Here is a 21,004-nt window from a genome sequence, read left to right as displayed (position 1 = left end):
TGGAGCTAGATTTTTGTTTTTTTAGTATATGTTTAAATAATCCAACTCAAACCCGCGACAGTTTCGTGATTTTTGCTGTAAAAGGTTTAGAATATCACCTGTTTATGGATTGTATTGACGTCTTAACGGTATGAAAAAAATACAATGTACTGTTGAGAAAGTCGTCTATACAATGTTGGAATTACTTTTTACCACTTTAATATGAAATAGTTGAGTAAAAAAATATGTAACTCGGCAAAATTTTAGAGAAAATGGGCAAAGAATTGCTATTAATTTCAGCAACTTGGAGCTGTAATTTATAAAAAGAAAACGACAGAAATAATCTATACTTAGATAAAATTCTATCCAATTCGAGAAAAAAGAAAAAAAGAAAAGCAAATTGTGCCAAAAAACACGATTCAAAACAACCTAAATCTCACATTAGCCTTGCGGCGAGTAATATAATGTGAGATTTAGGTTGTTTTGAATCGTGTTTTTTGGCACAATTTGTTTTTTTTTTCTTTTTTCTCGAATTGGATAGAATTTTATCTATATAGATTATTTCTGTCGTTTATTTCAAAATTTCGGCAAAATTTCGTATACGGACTCAACTAACACGACAGCACACGGCAGCTATTCGGAGCGTGCGAAGTGGGTGGAGGGGGTAAAGAAAGCGATTGCCACGCTTGCCGCGGCAAAAATATACAACCAAAAGGGCTAATAGTCAATCAAACTTGTCAATCTTGTTTTGAAATTTTTAGAAATTGGTCTTATTTATTTTTGTATCTTAGACTGCAAAAATAACAGCAGAAATAGGTAGTTAGTATACAAATTTAATGTTTTTCCTAAATCCACTAGGAAATTAGAGCAGATATAAATGGATAGCTGCTGTAAAAATAAAAAAGTATGTGATTCGATATAACCTAAAATTGCGTTATCAGTCAAGTCAATTTTATTTGAGTTTCATTTTATAAAGATATTAATTGAGTACCTATATAGTTATATTATTTTAGTGTTAATGAATGATGGATCACCATGGTCTCTCTCTGGACAAAACTTGCAGTGATAGTTTAATAAAAAATTTCATTTAAATCCAAAGTGCCTATCAGGTAGAAGAAATAGTGACTCACAAATGACGATAAACCAGATACTACTTCTGGTTTAACTGATCTTTTAGAAGCTGGAGATGGAGTATTCAATGAAAAAGGTTTTTCAAGTTAGCAAGTTTTAGATGAAAGGAGTAAAAAAGTTAAAATTATTATGCCTCCATTTTGAGCAAAATAAAACGAGTACTCTCAAGAGGAAATCGAAAGGACTTATGATATTGCTCGAGTAAGAATCCATAGTGAAAGCAATGATATTCTATGTTACTATTTTATAAACTCATTGATTGAAAGTGTACCTAACTCAGAAATATGAAGAATGTTTGCAGTGTTTTAGTAAATTTATGGACTCCGATTTTCTTGAAGAGTATTAATGTTGTAAAAAATAAATAAAAACAAGATTTTTAAAAATATTACATTTATTTTTTTCAAGTAAGTATAAAGTATTGCTCGTATTTTTGTTACTGATTAAAGCAGGAGCTGGTTATAAACGTAGCTGCATTTTACTCCAGCAACAACCCGATGGCCGATCATTATTATCTATCTGTAAGAATGAATAAAAATGTTTAGACTTGCTTTATCCAAATGTTTAGTTACGTTTTTGGTTAGTTGAGTACTTACGTTTGAACTTGTTTCATAGGGTGCTAAAGTCACCGATGTTCGGCGAATTATATTGGCTTTTATTAAATAACATTGCCATTAGTTTTTAGCTCTTTTACATCCCTTACATGTCCTGCTAACACCAATTTATTTCCTTTTAGCACAGATTGGGCCTTGAAACTTATTGGGTGTTTTACACACTCAAAACCAGTTTTTATAATTATATTCATTTTCCACAAGTAGTTTTTAACTAAATAAAACCCAAGTATCCTTAATTATTGTTCTATATATATTTTATTTGCTTTAATATTTACAAAATAAACAAACTCTTGTTGTTTATTTTTTGCCCCCTTCGATCACTAATATACACAGTCCCATATAAAACCTCTCGAAAATCTGTCGCCAGGTAAAAGTGTTTAAAAAAGTATACATTTATCTAAAATCAACCTTAATGATAGTTATTAAAGATCTTTTTTTAAAACAATGTACAATGTGTGTTTACAAAGCAATAAATTTTTACGAACGACGCACGCTTCAAACTAAATTCAACCATCGTCCATATGTCTTAAAGTTTAAATTATTACAATTCCAAAAAAGCACTTCAATAATTTTACGGCCGCACTTCGCCGCTGGAACAGGGTGAAGTAAAGTATGAGTGGAGTTGAACTGTTCAACATTTTTTGTTGATTGTAATAATTTTAATAGTCCATTTTTTAATTTTTCCAAAGTTTAATGTATAAAGTGTGGAGTAATTATTTTTACTTGTAATATTATGTTGTTCTAATATGTTTAATTTTATAGTTAACTAAAATATACGTGTATACATTGAATATAAATGCTTAGAACATACAACGCTCGCTAAAGTCGGCTTGAAAAATTGTTCGCATCTTTGCCGTGCTATAACTGATATACAATCTCCACATCTAACTGGATCTCGAGGAAACCTAAAAAAAAATATATTCCTCAATAAAATAAATAATAATTAATAGCGACTCCACCAAATGGAACAGAAACACAGTGTATAACCCGAACATTTCAAGTGGGCATGATAAACTACGATAAGTACCTTTGGTATGAGTATTCGCAATTGAGATGGTTTATACCTCGTGTTGATTTAATTACAACTTAATTTTAAAACTGTTTTTAGTTGATTTCTTAACGAAATACCAATATTTATAATACAATTGTATGAAATATATTAGGATAAAATTAATACTTACCGGAAATATGAAATTCCATCCTTTTTTTTGTTTTAAACGTATGATTTTTACAATTGTTGAACGAGCACTTGGACATGCTTCCCAGCGGAGCGTTCGAGCACTACTAAATTGAAAGTCCACCAGAATGTTGCGTTTGGTGCTCTTTTATTGAGGTCGTTTTTTGCCGCGGACTGTGAATCTTGTATATTAGTGATCGAAGCATGCCCCTAAAACTTCTTTTAAAATATGTCACTACTGACGTGCACGTTCCGAATACTCAGTCGCCATTATTCTTCCCCACTTCACGTGTCTTAATAACCCTTACTCGCAGTATATCCTTCTAATTACTTTCAGCGAAAAGTAAACAAGATGTATCGTTTTTAATCACGACGTCCAACATGTTCTCGATGTAAGATTAAGGACTGAGGACACTAAAATGAACAACATTAATCTCCAAGTTTCGGTAGACGGATTTACGTTAACTAGCCCTGCAAAAGGGTCTCGGGTACTCCCATAATGTTTAAATCTAATTGAAAACCACCTTTTATGTTTATAATATAACTAATATAAAGTAAAGATGTATAGATAAAAGGTACAACATTATGTTAATGGCAATTTTATTAAATTTTACGGTTCAGTAAAACGAAAAGAGCGTATTATAAATTATAATGTCCCTGTGATGTTTCACTTTTTTAGGAAATAGAAATTGCCGGTGCCTGGTAGACAATATCGACGGTCCCTACGTATAAAGCGACATGTCAAAAGTAGTGGTTTTCAGGAGAGCGTTTTTAAGATTCAAACTGTTACTGTAGATTATCATAAAACATTAACACAATGTTTTTGGTTGATTTGTAAAGCTTAATATAGGCCGTTTCTAATGATATAACACAATTTTAAATATTTTCAATATTTTCGCCAAAATTACAAGATGACCGTTTTGACGCTAAAAATTCAAGACAAATTCAGTCTTGAATTGTCAGCGTAAAAACGGTTAAGTCGTACATGTCCGTTTTTACGTTGAAAGAATAAAAATATTATATTAGGTCCTAAATTCATTCAGCACTTTATAAAATGATTCTTATTGTCATAATTTACAAGTTTATAATGTATGAGTAATAGAAATTCTGGCTCTTCAGTAAGAAAAACTAAAAATACAGACATATCTTTGTATACGCTGCTAATTTAAGAAGTTTTTTCTATGTTATAATGAAGGAATAACAGGACATGTCATCAATTACTATAGGTTCAAAATGAAAAATTCTAATGAAATGTGACTATTTGATAAGTTAAACTGTATAGATTTCAAAAGGCTACAAATTTTAGTATCAATGTATTAACTAATTCTGTTTTCACTAAAGGGTAAAACAAAAACATCATTTCTTCTTCTTGGTCTTTTCGGATACGTCTTGAGCAAGGCCAATTTCTTTTCCAATTTCCCTTCCCTAGGTGACTATTGACGACCTTAGACTTTTATTGCATCTTACATGAATAAATTCTTTGAGGCTTCTACAGTGGACAAGTCTGGACGGTAAAATATAATTCTGAGTCGATTATTATATTCAGCTTTTACTAACTCTTGAGAATATAATTATGAAGGTCGTAATTTTGAGCATTACTATTGAATACAGAGCTGCATCGATATAATCATTTTACACGTTCCGCACAGGAACAAAATAGTGTTTCATTCCAATTGGCGACTACCAAATTGACAACAGAACATTTTATCTATTCTAATATTATTAAGCTGAAGAGTTTGTTTGTCTGAACGCCCTAATCGCAGGAATTACTAGTAGTAGTAGATTTTGAAAATTCTTATAGTGTTAGATAGCTCATTTATCGAGGAAGTTTATAGGCTATAAATTATCATGCTAAGATAAATACGAGCAAGGAAACAGAAGAAAATGGAAAAAACGGGGAAGATTATTTGAAAGGGCTTATTTTACCGTCGATAGTTTGTCTATCGAGCGAGCAAGGAGTGTTCTTTATAGTTTTTAATTAATGTTACATTATTTATTAACTGTTTTAAATAAAATAAATAACATTTTATTTAATACATAAACAATTTAACGCCTTTTGTTCGCAAAAAAAATATATGCAGTCGAAACTCATACTCAATGTTCTTGCAAAGCCGCAAACATATTTAAGAAATTTTATGTTATTTTTTAAATAAAGTAACATAATATTTTTAAGCTTTTAGGTTTCCGTGCTTAATAATAGAAAATATCAGACTTCGCTTTCTATATGTGGTCCGTCCGTCTATCACCGAGGTTCATCTCAAGAACCGCAATAGTAGAAATTTTCACCAAATTACGTTTTTTTGTTGGTGCTTTAAGAAATATATTAAAATCAAAATAAAATTAATGATTATTGTGGGGCCTCGAATAACAAACGTGATTTTTTTGCTCTATATCCATACCGGTATGGCCCTGATGGTTGTACATCATGAAAAGAAGCCTCAACCTCCGTTGCAGCTATTATTTCACGTCACTGATTATTTATAACACTTAAATATTCATATTGGTTAAAATTTGAATGAATGTGTGGCACTAGTCCCACTGAAAACAAAAATCTCATAATAACTGAACGTAAATGATAACAAGTCTATAAATAATTCTCTACCTTAGAGGTAGAAACGGACATGTACGACATGTCGCGGGACGGTGCGTAATTTCCAACGCGGTACAAGACAGTATAGATGTCCGCATCTACTACAGTAGAATCTAATAAAACTCCCAACTTGTCGTCATTTACGTCTTTTTATCTTTGGAATTACTTGTGATAGAAAAAAATAATAATGTAGGAATATGCGTCTCATTATATGGAAGTGCATGATGCAATAAAAAATTTTTGCTATTTTGGACATTACCTTTTATACGTAGGGACCGTCGATATGGTATATTTTATATAAATATAAATAATTTATAACTATGACTTATGACTTATATTGAAATCTTAGTGGATTTAATTGGTGACAGAAAAATTGCACAGTTTTACATTTGTGTTTTACTCAACTATATTTACTTGCCTACCTTTGGATGTTTAAAATTGTGTACAGTACGTCGATATTTAACAAGATAATATTTACGTACACAATAAGCTGGAACGCTTAACGAGATTATTGTTATTCCAGTACGCGTCCCTCCTGCGGCCACCTGTTAATGAAGGCGCCGCCCCGGGTGCCGAAGGAATTGATAAAGTGGAATGGAAACAGGTGAGTTTATTGTTGTATTGTTATCTATTATTATTATCTATACATCTATACATATAAATAAAATTGGAGTGTCTGTTTGTAATATTAAAAGAACCGTTTTTTACTACATGCATATGAATCTATATACGATACATACACCAAAACAACATTTTTTAAAATTTTTGTCTGTATGTCTGTCTGTCTGTCTTTTTGTTTTGGCTAATCTCTGAAACAGCTGGAGCTATTTTGCCGGGACTTTTCTTGGTAGATAGCTGATGTAGTAAGGTGTAACTTAGGCTACTTTTTAACCGACTTCCAAAAAGGAGGAGGTTATATTTTACTTTTTTCATATTTGTTAGCGGACTATCCATCTTTGTTATTATACTATGTTAACGCGGACGAAGTCGCGGGCAACAGCTAGTCTATAATATTATCTATAATATCTATGGTCTAGAGAAAAGGCTCATAACTTTTTTAATGTATAAAATTGTATGGGTACCTTTGGGTTAAGATGCTACGCCGTAGCCACGTCGTAGCTCCGTTGCTACGTACTACGTAGACATAGTTGTCGTTTTGTGGTCATTACCACTTCAAGCACTACTTTTACTTTACTTTTACTTACAGCTTTTGAATTGGTGTTATATTGAAATAAAAAGGTGCTTAAGTTGTTGCCACACTGATTCTCCAAACCACAAACAATTTGCTGACACTTAATAAATCAAGCGACAATGTGTTATTTTACGACTTTATTGTGTAAATATCTAATCTATATATATAAAACTCAAAGGTTACTGACCGACTGATTGACATAGTGATCCATCAACGCACAACCCAAACCACTGGACGGATCGGGCTGAAATTTGGCATGCAGGTAGATGTTATAACGTAGGCATCCGCTAAGAAAGGATTTTGATAAATTCCAACCCCAAGGGGTTCAAATAGGGGAAAAAATTGGTATATAATAATAGTTACTAACGCGAGCGAAGCCGCGGGCAAAAGCTCGTATTATTATATACTTAGTTCCTGGCTGCAATAAATGTTTAAATTTTTGTATAAAATATGAAAAACAAATTGAATTCAATCAGTACAGTTCGGAAATGAAAGTGCCTGCGCGTCGCGTCGCTCGAAACTATAGAGTTTGCCAAGTTCCTTAAATCAATTACAGTCAAGTTATTTTAATAGAATAGTCAGGTTAAAGCAATTAGTGCTAGTGCGAAGTTATTACGTTGTTGATATTAAGCTAGGAACATTGTGAATTCAGTTATGAACAGGTAAATTAAGAAGAATATAAAGTGTAAATGCCTACGTTGTTAGATTTTCGCAATTGGCTCGGAGGGTGGATTCGATTAAAAAATATCGTTTTTAAGTTTTTTCGTTGAAAAAACATACAAACGAAAATTGAAAAGAATTAGTTTACCTTTCGCTGAAGATTAATCAATTATTGATTGTGGGCATATAAAAAGTTTCGGTGACGTTGACGGTAACCGTTACCGTAGTAGATTACGACAGTAAAAAAATATTTTTACTGTCGTAATCTACTATGGACAATGACCGACATGACTGACATGGCCGAAAGATCAGTCTTTCGCCATTTATGTCGAGTATAGTAGGCCTAGTAGGAATGAAACCGGTCACCGTCCGCGTCACGGAAACCAGCGTGGTATAGAGATGTGAATACATAATACGCTAAATATTTGTAATGGAATTGTATGAAAATATTTACAAAGGGCTTCAATATTCCCGCATGAAGCATCGATGTTGAATCATTTGGTTATAATGAACCCCCGCCATTTGTTCCACATTACAATACGGCGGAAGATTACTGCCAACAAAAAATATCGAGGTGATTTTTCCATTGACGTGTGAAATTAATTTCAGCAATCGAATGAAAATGTTTAATGGAAAAACCTATATTTTCTGAATCGGTTTAAACCACAGAAAATAAGGTTTTAACTGAAAGAGGAGTTTGTGAGACGATTTTATAAGGTGGTATTATGAATAAACAAATATTTTATTAGAATTTCGATATTATTTTTTTACAATTTTCCTAGGTTATTTTGATATTCCAAGTACATTTCTCCAAAACCACAACAATTGAAGTGAAGCTTCGACCTCGAAGTTTGAACAGTAATATTATAATGATGAGAACATTCGATCAAAGAGGACACATCCATCAAATCGGGGAAATTGCCCTTCTCCGACAAAGCCTTAAACGGAAAAGATAAAAATGTATTATAGCCAGCTGCGAGCCTCCACTTAATTAAATCCCAAACGATGTTTGATTTTATAGTCCAATTATTAAAGGAATTTGCGCACTCACTTATCGAACATCGCCATCGCCATAATATTTTGGTAAAAATTAAATGGCGCCTATTTTTTGTAAACTCAGCGAATAACGAATAACGGATAGGTTTCAATTTATTTTGATATAACCTCTAGTCCACCGACGCTGCGAACTGCGAAATATCTGTGAAACCAATGCGAAACAGCAATAGAACGAGATGCAATATAACGCATTGTCGTGTAGCGGATGAGACAGTATATCCGTTTGCCGTAACGTGCCGTAAGTATAGGACTGGTTGTGCACTTAATTTTGTTATAATTTAATATATTATATTTCCTTAATTTCCTTAATAATTAAATAATAAGTTCTCAAATTACACTCTGGATTTGTGTTGTGTTTGATTTCCACTGTTCGGATGTAGCTCAGTTTGGGAGTTTCTGTTCATCAACCGTTGGATGAACCTTTAACATAATATGGCAATTCACCACTGTCGGAAGAAGACGAAGAATACATATCTTTGACACTTGACAGATGACAAGTGTTTGCTGGCCCCTTTTTGCCGCGGACCGGGCTTGATGACATACGAGAAAATTTTGTTCTGATAATTTTTCCTTGGAAATATCCAGCTGGAATTTCAAGTTTCTTTGCCTTTTCGTCTTTCAATATAATCGCTGTGAAATTTTTGTGTGGTCGGCCGACCAAAGTGCATCAAAATTCAAGAGTACTTCAGCTACGCTCCGGAGCGGACCACGTGCTTGAGAAGACGAGCATCCTGCCCCTACAAGATCCAACGGGCTTGCTGCTACTGCAATTGCCTGAGGAGCACCCCTGCTGACTATGGAACGGGTGAGTCGGGCATGATACGGGTTCGGAGTGTTTTCTTTTTTGAGAACTTTTACTATCCCGTAGGCAATCTAGCTATTACACGCATTTTGCCTGTCCATTGGTCCTTCGAGCCGGATAGCCAGTTGCCTTGCTGTGGTAAACGAGCTTATTAACTTATTTTCGTAAATTACTCGAATTATTAAGTTTGAAAGTACCTTGTTGCACCGGTGTGCATACGTGCACAAAATGGCGCACGATAGTGATTTGTCATTTGAACAAAAGTTTACTATCTTAAATTCTAAGAAAGAAATTTATTTCGAAAGGGTAAATCGGCTGTATAAGTTATCGTCGAATATATCGTCGTTTGAGTCGCGATCTAATGAACAATTCATAATAGAATCGGAAACGATAGACGAAATTAAGTCTAAGTTCGAGAGCATTATTGATGAGTTAAATTGTTTATTATTGAAGGACGACTCTGATGCAACTCCTGATTATGCACCTTCATTAGCCTTTGAGAAATTGTTTACTCGCATTAAACGTACTAGAAATAATATAATTTCCGCTTCTTCTGTCACAGTTGCTTCTCCGTCTCGTTCCAGTGATCGGATACAAATTAAATTACCGGCGATTGAAATACCTAGTTTTGATGGAAGTACAGAGAAATGGCCAATTTTCTATTAATCTTTTAAAGCGAACATACATAATAATACCCAACTGACTGACTCGCAGCATGTACAGTATTTAGTTGTTAAACTTACTCATAGTGCCTTGAGGGCCATCGCTGGTATTGTACCAACGGGTAAAACTTATAAGATTATTTGGGAAGGTTTAGTTAAGAATTACCAAGACAAGCGGTCATTAGGTACTTATTATTTAAATAATATTTTAGATATGAAACCGTGTATTAACACTACAAATAGTCTGGACACCTTCATAGAGAAATATTCTGCTTCAGTATCTGCCTTAAAACAGTTAGGTATTGTAGATGTGACTGATTTTATTTTGTAACATTGTGCTTTGAGGAAACTTGATACTCAGACTGCTCAATCCTTTGAGCTGTCAGTGCGGAGTAAAGATATACCTTCTTACAATGATTTAATTTCGTTTGTACGGGATCAAGTTAAGATCTTGGGGAGGTCTCCCACTAACCATAATGTTAGTTTGCCTAGCTCGCATTCAGTTAGTAGTACAAATAAATCTAGTAAAAATTCAGTATTGTCCACCCGCTCTAACACAAATAAAGATTTTATAACAAAAAATTATAACACAGTTACTTCTATTGCCTCGGTTTGTGGATATTGTAATGGAGCAAATCACAAACATTTATATGAATGTGCCCAGTTTAAATCTTTGAGTACACCGCAAATTAAATTTGAAGTTGTGAAGTCAAAACATGGTTGTGTGAATTGTTTGAGTATGTCACATACTCTCTCAGGCTGTAGCTCTTCATCTGTCTGCGGTATATGTGGGAAAAAACATCATACAATATTACATTTTGAAAATAAAATTAGTAAGACACATGCTCATACAGTTCAGATACAGTCAAATGATAGTAGCAGTTTAAATAATAATTTAGTTGACACGTCCTGTTTTGTAAGTAATATTAATGATTCTTCGGTTAAACCTCTTTCTGAAAATGCAAGTTTGTCGATGAATGTTAATTCGAAACTAAGCTCTAGTATAGTGCTCGCTACAGCTCAAGTATATGCAAATTGCAATAATAATAATAAAAATAAAGTTATTATTAGATGTTTATTGGACAATGGTTTACAAAATAATTTGATAACATTAGAATGTTGTAAATTACTCAACTTAGTTATCATTCCATTGAATAATTCTTGTGTGAAAGGAATTGGTTTAACTTCTCGACCGATCCTTGGATATGTGAGTGTCGAGATACAATCACGAGTGTATCCAAATAATAGATATGTTATACAAGCTTTGGTGGTGGATTGTATCATCGACCAATTGCCTTCTCATTTTATAGAGACGTGTGATATGTCTTATTTAAATAACATACCTTTAGCTGATCTGTCATGGAACATCAGTTAATCTTTTGTTGGGAGCTCAGCTATTTCCATATGTTTATTTAGGAAGTAGGATTGATTCTGACTCTCAAGCACCTCCTGCAGTTATGACTGCTTTCGGCTATGTACTTATGGGTGATTTCCCTAGTACTGTTAATACTGGAGTAATTCCATCTCATAGCTCTTTTACAGCTTTAGGTCTCAATGACTTGGTACAAAAGTTTTGGGAATTGGAAGAAATCTCTCCTAGACAATTTCTCAGTCCGGAGGACACGGAGTGTGAGAATCTTTATACATCCTCGGTTACTCGAGATTTGGAGACTGGTTGATATTCGGTTGCTTTGCCCTTCTGTAGGTGACCGGAGAAGTTAGGAAATTCCCGCTCTATGGCTCATCGTAGACTGCTTGCCCTAGAGAGGAAATTCAAGCAAGTACCTACTCTACGGGAGAATTATAGGAAGGTGATTGAAGAATACATAGACAACGGATTTCTTTCTGAAGTTTTAGATTCTGACATTGTTGATGGTGGATGTTATATTCCACATCATGCTGTTGTTCGCCCGGACAAACCTTTGCCTCGCATTGTACTGGATGCAAGTGCTAAGGCACATAGCGGATTGTCATTAAACGATATTTTACATATTGGACCTAACCTGCAGGCAGACTTGTTTTTATTATTATTACATTTCCGACTTTTTCCCATAGCTATTACTGCTGATATCAAGCAAATGTACTTACGGATTGGAGTTCCTGAACATCATCGTAAATATTTGCGGATTTTATTTCGTTTCGATGAAAAAGAATCTATTCGCACTTTTTAATTGTGTTCCATTTGGCTTGAAATCGAGTCCTTTTCTGGCTATGCGCACTGTGCGTCAACTGGCAGTTTAATTGTGTTCCATTTGGCTTGAAATCGAGTTCTTTTCTGGCTATGCGCACTGTGCGTCAACTGGCCTCGGAAATGAAGCCTTATTATTCAGACGCTGCTGAGGTTGCTCAGTCTAGGCTATATATGGACGACTTAGTTCATTCAGTTCCAGATGTAGGTTCTGCAACTGATTTGGCGCAAGAATTAATATTGTTGTTCAAAGCAGGAAATTTCGATTTAGTTAAGTGGAAAAGTAATTCATTAACTTTATTGCATAGCCTTCCGGACTCTCATCGTAGCTCGGTGGAGTTCTCTGATGGTGGAAGACTGTTTCTAAAGTTTTAGGACTTGCATGAGAACCAGTAAAGGATGTTTTCTATTTTACTACTTCTCCGGTTGGTGACCGATGCACCAAACGTAATATATTATCTGTCGTTGCCCGCTTATTTGATGTTTTGGGGTTAGTTGCTCCGGTGATTCTTTATGCCAAACTCCTGATTAAGGAGTTATGGCTGAGTAATGTTGGGTGGGATGATACCCCTCCTGAAGATATCATAAGACGGTTTGTGGTTCTAACACAGGAATTGCCTCTGCTTTCATGTGCTAAGATTTCAAGACATGTAGGTGTCTCCAAGGATTGTATTGTCAGAATTGTGGCTTTTTGTGATGCCAGTGCATGGCTATGGTTGTGTGGTATATTTACACATCACAGAGGGAGACGATATTTCAGTTAGACTCTTATGTGCTAAATCCAAGGTCTCACCTACTAAGGTAACGACTCTTGCCAGACTGAAATTATGTGCTGCGCTGTTGATGTCCAAGCTGGTGAAGACTGTTCGTGACACATACCTCCTATCAAGGTCTTCGCTCCTTCAAATTGTGAAAACTTGCCGGAACATAAGATAAATGTTCTCACTGCTACTATTTCGTAAGGGAAGCCGCATGTCTTACATGAACTAGCACAACGTTTATCCTCATGGGATAAACTATTGTCTGCTGTAGTTTAAGATTTGTTAAGAGAATTTCAGCTGTGGATAAAATCCGCAATCTTATGACTGCGGAAACAGCTGTAATTCGTGCAGTACAGATGACTTATTTTGCTGAAGATATTGCGCTTCTGAAAGATTGTGATAAGTTGCCTGCAAAAAAACTTCTGCATCTTTCGGCTTTCCTTGATAAGGAAGGGATTGTTCGAGTAGGAGGGCGTCTTTCACACTCTGATTTACCTTTTGAGGCCAGACATCCTGTCCTTCTACCGAAACATGATCATGTTGTCGATCTGATCATCAGACACTACCATATCTTAAATTGTCATGCTGGGCCAGGGCTGTTGATTTCCATCTTGCGACAGCGCTATTGGATATTGGATGCCAGGACTGTTGTCAGAGCTACGGTGCGGCGATGTAACTTTTGTTTTAGAGTTAATCCAAAACATCTCACACCGAAAATGGCTGACTTGCCATCATTTCGGGTTCAAGAAGCCAAAGCTTTTGTCCATACTGGAGTTGATTATGCTGGTCCTCTTCGTATCACTCTAGCTCGACGTCGTGGACAGCATGTTAAAAAGGCTTATGTCTGCCTCTTCGTATGTCTTGTCACTAAGGCAATTCATATCGAACTGGTGTCAGATTTAACTTCAGATACTCATTTAGCTGCCTTTAAACGCTTTATAGCTCGTCGCGGTCCCGTTTCTTGTCTTTATTCAGATAACGGCACAAATTTCGTAGGAGCGAAAGCGCTATTAGAAGAATTTAATAAGGCTTTAGAGCCGGAATTAGTTAGCCGCCGTATTGAATGGAAGATGATCCCACCACGTGCTCCACATTTCGGGTCAAAGTGGGAATCTAATATAAAAAGTATGAAAACGCATTTATATAGGGTCATAGGAAATCAACTCCTGACTTATGAAGAGTTGCAGACGGCCCTTATTCAGATAGAGTGCGTCCTGAATTCACGACCTTTGAATGTTGTGTCCTCGGACCCTAATCCAGAAGTGATCACTCCAGCACATTTTCTGATGTCTACTCCATTGCAATATTTGCCCGCGTCGGAATATGTTTTTGATTCTAATCTTGTTCAACGTAAAAGGTTATTAGATCAGATGATTCAATCCTTCTGGAAAAAATGGCGTATGGAATATCTGCACACATTACAAGTGAGACAGAAATGGGCTAATCCTGTTAAGGTCGGAATTGTTGTTCTTGTAGGGCAGGACGATTGTGCCCCTTTAAATTGGCCCCTTGGTATTATTATAGTTATATTATAGTTGAAATATTCCTCGGAAAAGATAATATAGCTCACGTGGCCATGGTAAAAACAAGTTGTATCCGATACCTACCCAATAACATTAATAGTTTAATCTCTTCAACGATGCTCTCTTGTATTTTTGACTGTTGTACATTTAAGTATACAATATTTTGTTTAATATTAGTAATTAAATTAATAAGATTACTTATATAACCAATAATTTAGAATTCTTTTGAAAGTTTTTCAAACTTCCAAAGGAGCATGGTTGTGCACTTAATTTTGATATAATTTAATATATTATATTTCCTTAATAATTAAATAATAAGTTCTCAAATTACACTCTGGATTTGTGTTGTGTTTGATTTCCACTGTTGGGATGTAGCTCAGTTTGGGAGTTTCTGTTCATCAACCGTTGGATGAACCTTTAACATAATATGGCAATTCACCACTGTCGGAAGAAGACGAAGAATACATATCTTTGACACTTGACAGATAACAAGTGTTTGCTGGCCCCTTTTTGCCGCGGACCGGGCTTGATGGCATACGAGAAAATTTTGTTCTGATCATTTTTCCTTGAAAAGGCTTAATCCAGCTGGAATTTTAAGTTTTTTTGCCTTTTGGTTTTTCAATATAATCGCTGTGAACTTTTTGTGTGGTCGGCCGACCAAAGTGCATCAAAATTCAAGAGTACTTCAGCTACGCTCCGGAGCGGACCACGTGCTTGAGAAGACGAGCATCCTGCCCCTACAAGATCCAACGGGCTTGCTGCTACTGCAATTGCCTGAGGAGCACCCCTGCTGACTATGGAACGGGTGAGTCGGGCATGATACGGGTTCGGAGTGTTTTCTTTTTTGAGAACTTTTACTATCCCGCAGGCAATCTAGCTATTACACGCATTTTGCCTGTCTAAGGACCTTTCTAACAAATAACAATACATGTCGGTCCTGTTAGACACAATACATTACATGAAAACAAACAAAAAACCATTTTAATCTCTATAGGTACAAAATATGACTAGAAAGCACTTAAGAGCAATAGACACATTAAAACTAAAGGCACATTAGTGAGTCTACAGTACAAGTAACAATAGTACGTGCGGCGAATGCTATTGTGGAGCTCGTCTCCCGCACTGAGCTTATAGTCAGCAATTAACGGAGTTTCTCTCAATAATAATCCGTCTCCTGTCGCCGATGTTGTTGTGTCTATGCAAAATGTATGATAGGAACAGTGTCTAAAATGTCCTTTATTGATTTTTTAAAAAGTAAAAGTTTTATAAGATTCAATATTAAAGTGGAAGATTTGTTTGTTGGACCCCGAAACTACAACTGTGCCTGGACACATTTACATATTATAATATTATGTAGAGACCACCGGAACGGGTAATAGTATGCTACTTTCTTCTCCATGTAAAATAACATCAATCAAATCAATGCGACGCGTGACGGTTTAAACATAAGGAGGTGACATACAGACTTTCGTGTTTACAATATTCGTATAAATTAAATATTTAGTTACTCACCTTATCTACAGCTTCTTATATCTGCGAGAATGTCTGTAGCGCGAAAACTACGTTGTAGCCGAGTTAAATAGAACTATCGGGGGTATTATACAAGCGGATTAAACCCAGTTACATATTGTATATTAACGAAGTGATCCCTTTATTGACAGTTTAAACTAAGTTTACTATTTAATGCACGTTGAAGACACTAGATGTCGCCTTCGAGACGGGCGTAAATATTATCTAAAACATAAAAAAGGTCTCTTTAAGACTTTGTCGTAAATAAGCTTTTATCAATTTAATCTCGTTGAATTGAAGATAACATTTTACGTGACTTTGAAAATGTTTTTAACTTACTCTATTTTAGTATTGTTTATATTTTTTTTTTATATTCTTACTTAATTTCATAATTTAAAATATAATAAACCATTTATTGTTAACCTCCGTGTCTCTATTCATGACAATAACAATAGTAGGTCACGAAAAAATCAAATGTCAATGGAAATACCATAATATACCATACCGTATATTACACGTAACGTAAAACTTTCCATTAAAAAATCTTTTTTTACTCGCTCGATACGTAGTATTTGATCACTTACTTAACCTCTTTGAACGATACATTCTAAAAAATATAATTTGTATATAGGTAAAACGTTAAGATAAGACCATTGTTCTATAAATCAAGAGCGTTATAGCAATAAAAGTGGATCTGGCTTAGCAGATACTTACACAGATTAAGAATTGAACGTCGCTGCAGCTGAAATAATATTAGCTCTGTGTCACAAAGGAGTTGAGGCCTTACTTAAACAACATTCAGAACCGAAAATAAATAAAGGATGTGCATACTTCTCATTTACATAGGCTTTCCGAAGGTTTGGGATAGGTTTTCATCTTGAATAATTCCGAGCTCGATACAATATATTTTCAGTCATATGATATGACAAAAATAATAACTTATGAATTAATTTTAGACTCTATTCAATATATCGCTTTGTTTATTAATCCGCCTACAGAAACAATTTCTGCTAACTGGTAGCTATGCCGATGCAGTTTGCGAGTGATAAAAAAGTTGTCAAATCAAAACGATATATTTACAGCTTTAGGAAAGCTTTTCAAACATTTGAGCCCTTTCATCGAATAATTGAAAAAGCTTAAAATAAACAACTTTTAAATATTTTAGTCCATAATTGATGTCAAGGTGTGTCGGGGGACCGCTAAATATGTAGATGTTTGATTTCACATAACATTATAGTTTAAGGATCAGTTCACAGCGAACTGAATCGAGATAATCAGGTGCAGCGACTTGGCGGTCCCCCGACACACCTTGACAACAATTATGGACTAAAATATTACTTTACACAAGTTAGGAATTATTTGAACTTAAAGGCAGTAAATATTATTTCATTACCTTTCAAAGTTGTTTGGCGGGGTTTTTTTTAAATTTCTTAATTTAATATAAAGGATGAGTGTGCTTACACGAAGTATTAAACCGCCAAAATTTCATTATGATATTCTAAGCACCTTTTGTACTGAAGGAAGCTTAAGGGCTTATCATAACAGGATTTAGTAATAAATCCTTATAATTTTTAATTTTAGCAATAAAACCTTATCTTATAAATTCTTCAGCTTGGCCGAATAAATTGTTATTCGGGATTAGACGATTTAAACAAAACTATGATTCTTTGTTTAACGTGAAACGGAAGACGATTAGTTTCTTCCATCAACTACGTTCTACGAGAATGTACCCATAACATAAAACTAACGGAAATATTTTTACCACGAATATTCCAACTTGGGATTCAAGTATATCCCCAAGGGGCAAGGGTTACCCGAGTTATTTTGGTGTATTTGCTTTAAAGACGTTCTAAGCAATTTATCTCAAAATGAATTCTGAGTTTGACACCTAATTCTGGTGTGACACGAGTACGTGAAATAGAAATCCCACACAAGATTGGACACGTTCGTCCCGGGTTTTCTGTAGTATTCCTTGGAAAAGCGAAACGAATTTACAGTGGAAGATTTTACTTTATCGTCAAGCAGTTAGCAATGTAAATGAAACAAAATTCATATTGTAATATAACACTTTTAAACCGGGAAAATTACACTTTTGAGCCTTTACAAAAAACTTTATTGAGGGCCTTATTTTAGCTTTGTTAGTTTAGTGTATCCACGTATTTAAAGTGAGAACACAGTAGAAAGTTTAATCATTTCTGATTTTTACAATAATTAACAATATAAAGTCGTAACACGTATTACATGTTATAACGTCAGTTACTAGTTCGGATCTTAATCATAAAAACTTCTTGTAAAATAAGTTTTTATATAAACATAACAAAGTCAGTTTATGGCTCCTGTATTAGAAGCTTAGACACTTATATTTTATAATAATTATAATAATAATACCTAATAATAACTCCCACACCAGTTTCGGTGACGTTGGCCAGTTTCATTGAAACCAGGAGTATAGTGCCCAAGTTTGTGCGCAGTACACAAGAGCACTCTCTATTTCTTTTACTCTCATAACCCAGTGGGACGGAAAATCGACACGATTGGCGAGAGATCAGGCGTAGGACCGACTTTTTACATGTCCATCCGACGCATGGATCATCTTACTTGTCAGACAATCAGGTGATCAGCCTGCATTGTCCTAACCAAACTAACATGTTTTCAACACGGGAATCGAACTCACGACCTCAAGAGCCGAGCTCTACATCACTGGACCACGGTGCCTCATATTTTATACTTATAGGATACTAGACGTTCCGCGCGGCTTCGCCTGCATAAATGAGGATTTTGACGGAAACCGTACGTTTTCCCGCAAAAAATTGCCTTAGATGTCCCTTCACGTGGTCTACTATATACATCTGTGCCAAATATCTTAAAAATTCATCTAGTTTTTCCCGAGATAAGCGCCTTCAAATAATTTTCCCGGTTTTTTTTCACTTTTTCCTCTATTACTTCGCTTCTATTGGTCTCAGAGTGATAATTTATAGCTTATAGCCTTCCTCGATAAATGAGCTATCTAACAACGAAAGAGTTTTTCAAATCGGACCAGTTCCTGAGATTAGCACGTTCAAACAAACAAACTAACAAAGTCTTCTGCTTTATAATATGCATTAATAGACATTAGTACTTATAGATAAAAACTGGTAACATTTGAAGGGGTTCAACAATATTTATACGATAAAACCTAACTATTATCTAGCCATTTCATGTTCTGTAATGTCTTTTACGTGTTTCAAATAAAACGAAGCTGGCCAAAAATCTTTTGTACCTACCATAAAATTTATGTTCCGCATTAATTTTATTGCTCTGTGAAAGTTTCGTGTACAAAATATATTTTGTATTGTACAAAGCTAAAATATACGGTTATGTAGGATATTTTTATCTATGGACGCTCTACATTCGACAGGCCCTCTTTGCTAAGAACATTAAGTGTAGTAAGTCATGTTAAATCAGTACACACAGTTACTAAATGGTTGCTAAGTAACTAGCACAACAACTAGATAATGTAGTGATAATTCTACTGGTATATAAAGCAAATGAAAATAAATAGAATACATCATTATTTGCCTAACAGTCTATTCATAAGGGCAACAATTTGTTGAATCAAATGGTTCCAAATAAAATTCCATTCGTGACCTTGTGCTTCGTTTCCTAGTAAATAAACTCTGTATACGCTTCGGCAAATAGGATCACTTCAGGATTTTCCAATAATAAGCGTCCCATCGTCCCACAACAACTCAGAGGGATGTAAGAAAATTATTGTAACCCTGAAAGCCGTTTTGAGGGATTATCACTACAACTACCCTAATGGATCCTAATGGTGCGTAGGCGTCGCAAGGGTGAATAATAGCAATTATAAGATTAGGTTACATTAATTACTTGTCTGGTTTAAATTTAATGATATTTCATGTCTGGGAGTAATGTAGTCATACCGTAGCTATTACGTGTTGATAACATCTACGGCGGTCACGGAAGCCGATGCCATAATGCAGTGTTTTTCAACCTCTAGGTTTCGAATCGACCCCCTGAGTCGAGAGAAGTATAATAGAAGTATTTACGTGAAAAACAATGAAGATTGAGAGGATATATTTATAAAGATATTATTTTATACATGGGAGAGCCATGCTTCGGCACGAATGGGCCGGCTCGACCGGATAAATACCAAGTTCTCACAGAAAACCGGCGTGAAACAACTATTCCCTTCCCTTCCCTTCCCTTCCCTACCCTCCCCTATTACCCTATTCCCTCTTAAAAGGCCGGCAACGCACTTGCAGCTCTTCTGATGCTGCGAGTGTCCATGGGCGACGGAAGTTGCTTTCCATCAGGTGACCCGTTTGCTCGTTTGCCCCCTTATTTCATATTAAAAAAAAACATAATATTATGTAAGTACACGATAAAAAGGGTGTCGTGAGATATTTTTTCATCCCATGGTATCACATCATAAAAGAGGTTGTAAAACACTGCCCTAATGAAATGACCATAAATTAACTGACCTCACTTACTAACTACTTTGTTATAAACTAATTAGTTACTATCTTTTCGCCCTTTTGATTAAACTATTTTTTAAACCAAAGCGGCCTTTTATTAGGGTTTCGTACCCAAAGGGTTAAAACGGGACCCTATTACTAAGACTTCGATGTCTGTCCGTTTGTCCGTCTGTATGTCATCAGGCTGTATCTCAAGAACCGCTAGAGCTAGACTTCTGAAATTTTCACAGATTATGTATATCTATTGCCACTATAACAAAAAATACTAAAAATGAAATAAAGTTAATATTTAAGGGGGGCTCCCATACAAGAAATGCCTAACGGCACTTGACATTTTCACAAAATCCTTAATTATATAATATATTTGTACTTTAATAATTAATAATGAAATTAAAATAAAGTAAATATTTAAGGGAACATAATTTTTTGTCTACTTTCACTCTATACCGGTACGGAACCTTTTACCCTTCGTGCGCGAGTCCGACTCGCAATTGGCCGATTTTTACCTAGAAACACGCATTTTTTAGTGATGTGATTTACTGATACTCCCCGTTTCCCGACTTCAATTGAACAAAAGTTACATGTATTTGGTCACGTTAACTACCAGTATACTTGCGCTGATTCGGGCGGTGTCATGAGAAGATTTAGTACTCAGCTAATTCCATGGCTAGGCCCCTTTACTAAC

At 35.1% G+C, this 21,004-nt stretch overlaps 1 protein-coding gene across 1 annotated transcript in view; it reads left to right on the top strand.

Annotated features, from left to right (window-relative positions):
* The window catches only part of LOC121728598 (serine/threonine-protein phosphatase rdgC), a 129,433-nt gene that overhangs the window by 91,204 nt on the left and 17,225 nt on the right, over nucleotides 1-21,004 (top strand). Inside the window, exon 10 of the mRNA XM_042116772.1 lies at nucleotides 6,012-6,092. Within this exon, the coding sequence (XP_041972706.1) occupies nucleotides 6,012-6,092 (81 nt within the window). The remainder of the gene's footprint in view (nucleotides 1-6,011; nucleotides 6,093-21,004) is intronic.

This window comes from Aricia agestis, chromosome 7 (assembly GCF_905147365.1).
Source record: "Aricia agestis chromosome 7, ilAriAges1.1, whole genome shotgun sequence".
Classification (NCBI taxonomy): domain Eukaryota; kingdom Metazoa; phylum Arthropoda; class Insecta; order Lepidoptera; family Lycaenidae; genus Aricia; species Aricia agestis.
This window is presented reverse-complemented; position numbering and strand designations above follow the sequence as displayed.